Genomic DNA, 1,871 nt, shown 5'->3' on the forward strand with positions numbered 1-1,871 from the left:
ATCCCAGGCTCGGATTTCTCCCTCTCTAACTGCACGTGTATCCATATCCCAGGCTCGGATTTCTCCTCTCTAACTGCACACTGTATCCATATCCCAGGCTCAGATTTCCCTCCTCTCTAACTGCACACAGTATTCATATCCCAGGCTCGGATTTCTTTGTCTAGCAGCCTAACAGTTTTATCTTGTGCCATAAGCACACTTTAAAAGAAACTGCTGATGAGATATTTGGTAGGTGTCCAGATCCCTACAGGAGGGTTCTGGGTCCCCTCAGTAGCACTCATAGGCTTCACGACCCGAATAGAACGTGGCCGGGAGATAAGTGTCAAAGCCTGATCTTTTGTATCATGAAATGATGGCCTTCCTATAAATGCTCTCAATTTTAACTTAGCGCAGGCCTTATACTACCAATGTTCTGGCGAGGAAAATATCACAAATCCGAATAACTTGCTCCTCCCTGAAACAGGTGGGCACACTAACCAGAGAGCTGAATGCAAGGCTGACAGTCCTGACAAAGCTCACAACCTACCACTTTTTACAGGGCGCCAGCCAAGTGCTTGATTATCTCACCTTGACGACATGCCAGTAATATGCAATCTTGTGACCATGTGGTTTAACTGGAGAGAATGCCCATCTTGGTAAAACTTCAAAGGCACTTACTATTTGTGCTGAGTCCAGCAGACTAAGTCCCAAATTTTTGTTAGCTTGAGGATCATGACCATAGGGTATTATCTATGGTCCTACCACCCACATCCTTTGGTCACTGGCATTTACAAGGAAGACAGGCTTTGGGTAACCCTGACAGATTACAATTTCTGGAAGAGAAGTACAGCTGTAAGTGGGGTCACTAGGTCGGACAAGCAGTGGCTGGGCTAAAATCTTCCACAGGACCTACTGACGAGTGCACCTTACTTACTTATAGGGGGTCCTCCAGAGGGACAGAGTCTGTTTCATATGCCTGCTCTGCTTCAGCAGGCTGGTTCTCTCATGAGAAGTGAGGCCAAGAAAAGCAATCTAAAAAGGAAAATTGGAAGGTACATGAAAAACACCACCCCGCTGTGTGTGGCCCTATAACTCTTGCTAGGCCATTAGGAAACAGGACACTAACAAATATTTAGTGCCTCTCCAAACACTGAGCTTTCTAACCAAGAATGACAGTAAGGGCAGAAAACTAACAATTAGAACTGCACTCTTCTAGTTAAAGCTAGCAGCTGAGCATTTTGGGGTCTGTGTGTTTCTGATTTTTATTAACTTTCAAGCAACACTGTGCACTGACTCAGAATCATGAAATAACTGCTTTATAAATTTAAGGCATGGCTTATGGCCATCCATGGACTCTGAACACATTTAGCATGCAACTTTTAGAGGAATAAACAACTGAAGGTCAGCATTTATGCCATTTTTTCTTCTTTTTTGGTCTTCTAAGTATATCTTTGAAAACAGTCCAATAATAAAAGATAATCTTCCGTCAGGAAATGTTTAAATGCATAGATTTAGAGAGGGGGATCAAAGTACCATTCAAGAAATTATTTAATGCTTAAAACAATTCAAGCAGTAAGTTCCTTATCTATAAAACACTGTCTTGACAAACCTGTGTTAAAGAGTATATTTAAAATACTTTCTGTGGAGACCAAGTGAGGTTGAGGCCACACAGTCAGAATGTGGCTGAGCTGGAAGCTCAATGAGTAAGAAAAAAGTCCCATGGTCCTAACCAGCAACCTATATTCTCTCAATTTGACTTGTCATGGTCAAAATCATGATAAGAAATGAAAGGTTTCCAAATACTGGACTGTTTTGTTAGTTAAAGATAAAGACAACAATTTTGCATTGAATACTCATTTGTGAAAAGCATTTAGATCTCTGAGTTTGGTGGG

General features: G+C 41.8%; 1 protein-coding gene across 2 annotated transcripts in view; it reads right to left on the reverse strand.

Moving 5' to 3' along the window:
• ZDHHC13 (zinc finger, DHHC-type containing 13) overlaps positions 1-1,871 on the reverse strand; it is a 68,901-nt gene that overhangs the window by 2,219 nt on the left and 64,811 nt on the right. For both annotated transcript variants that reach the window (XM_006892019.1, XM_006892018.1), the window contains one exon: positions 914-1,011. In XM_006892019.1, the coding sequence (XP_006892081.1) occupies positions 914-1,011 (98 nt within the window). The remainder of the gene's footprint in view (positions 1-913; positions 1,012-1,871) is intronic.

The sequence above is a fragment of the Elephantulus edwardii genome, unplaced genomic scaffold, assembly GCF_000299155.1.
Source record: "Elephantulus edwardii isolate Elephantulus edwardi_28Jun2011 unplaced genomic scaffold, EleEdw1.0 scaffold00109, whole genome shotgun sequence".
Classification (NCBI taxonomy): domain Eukaryota; kingdom Metazoa; phylum Chordata; class Mammalia; order Macroscelidea; family Macroscelididae; genus Elephantulus; species Elephantulus edwardii.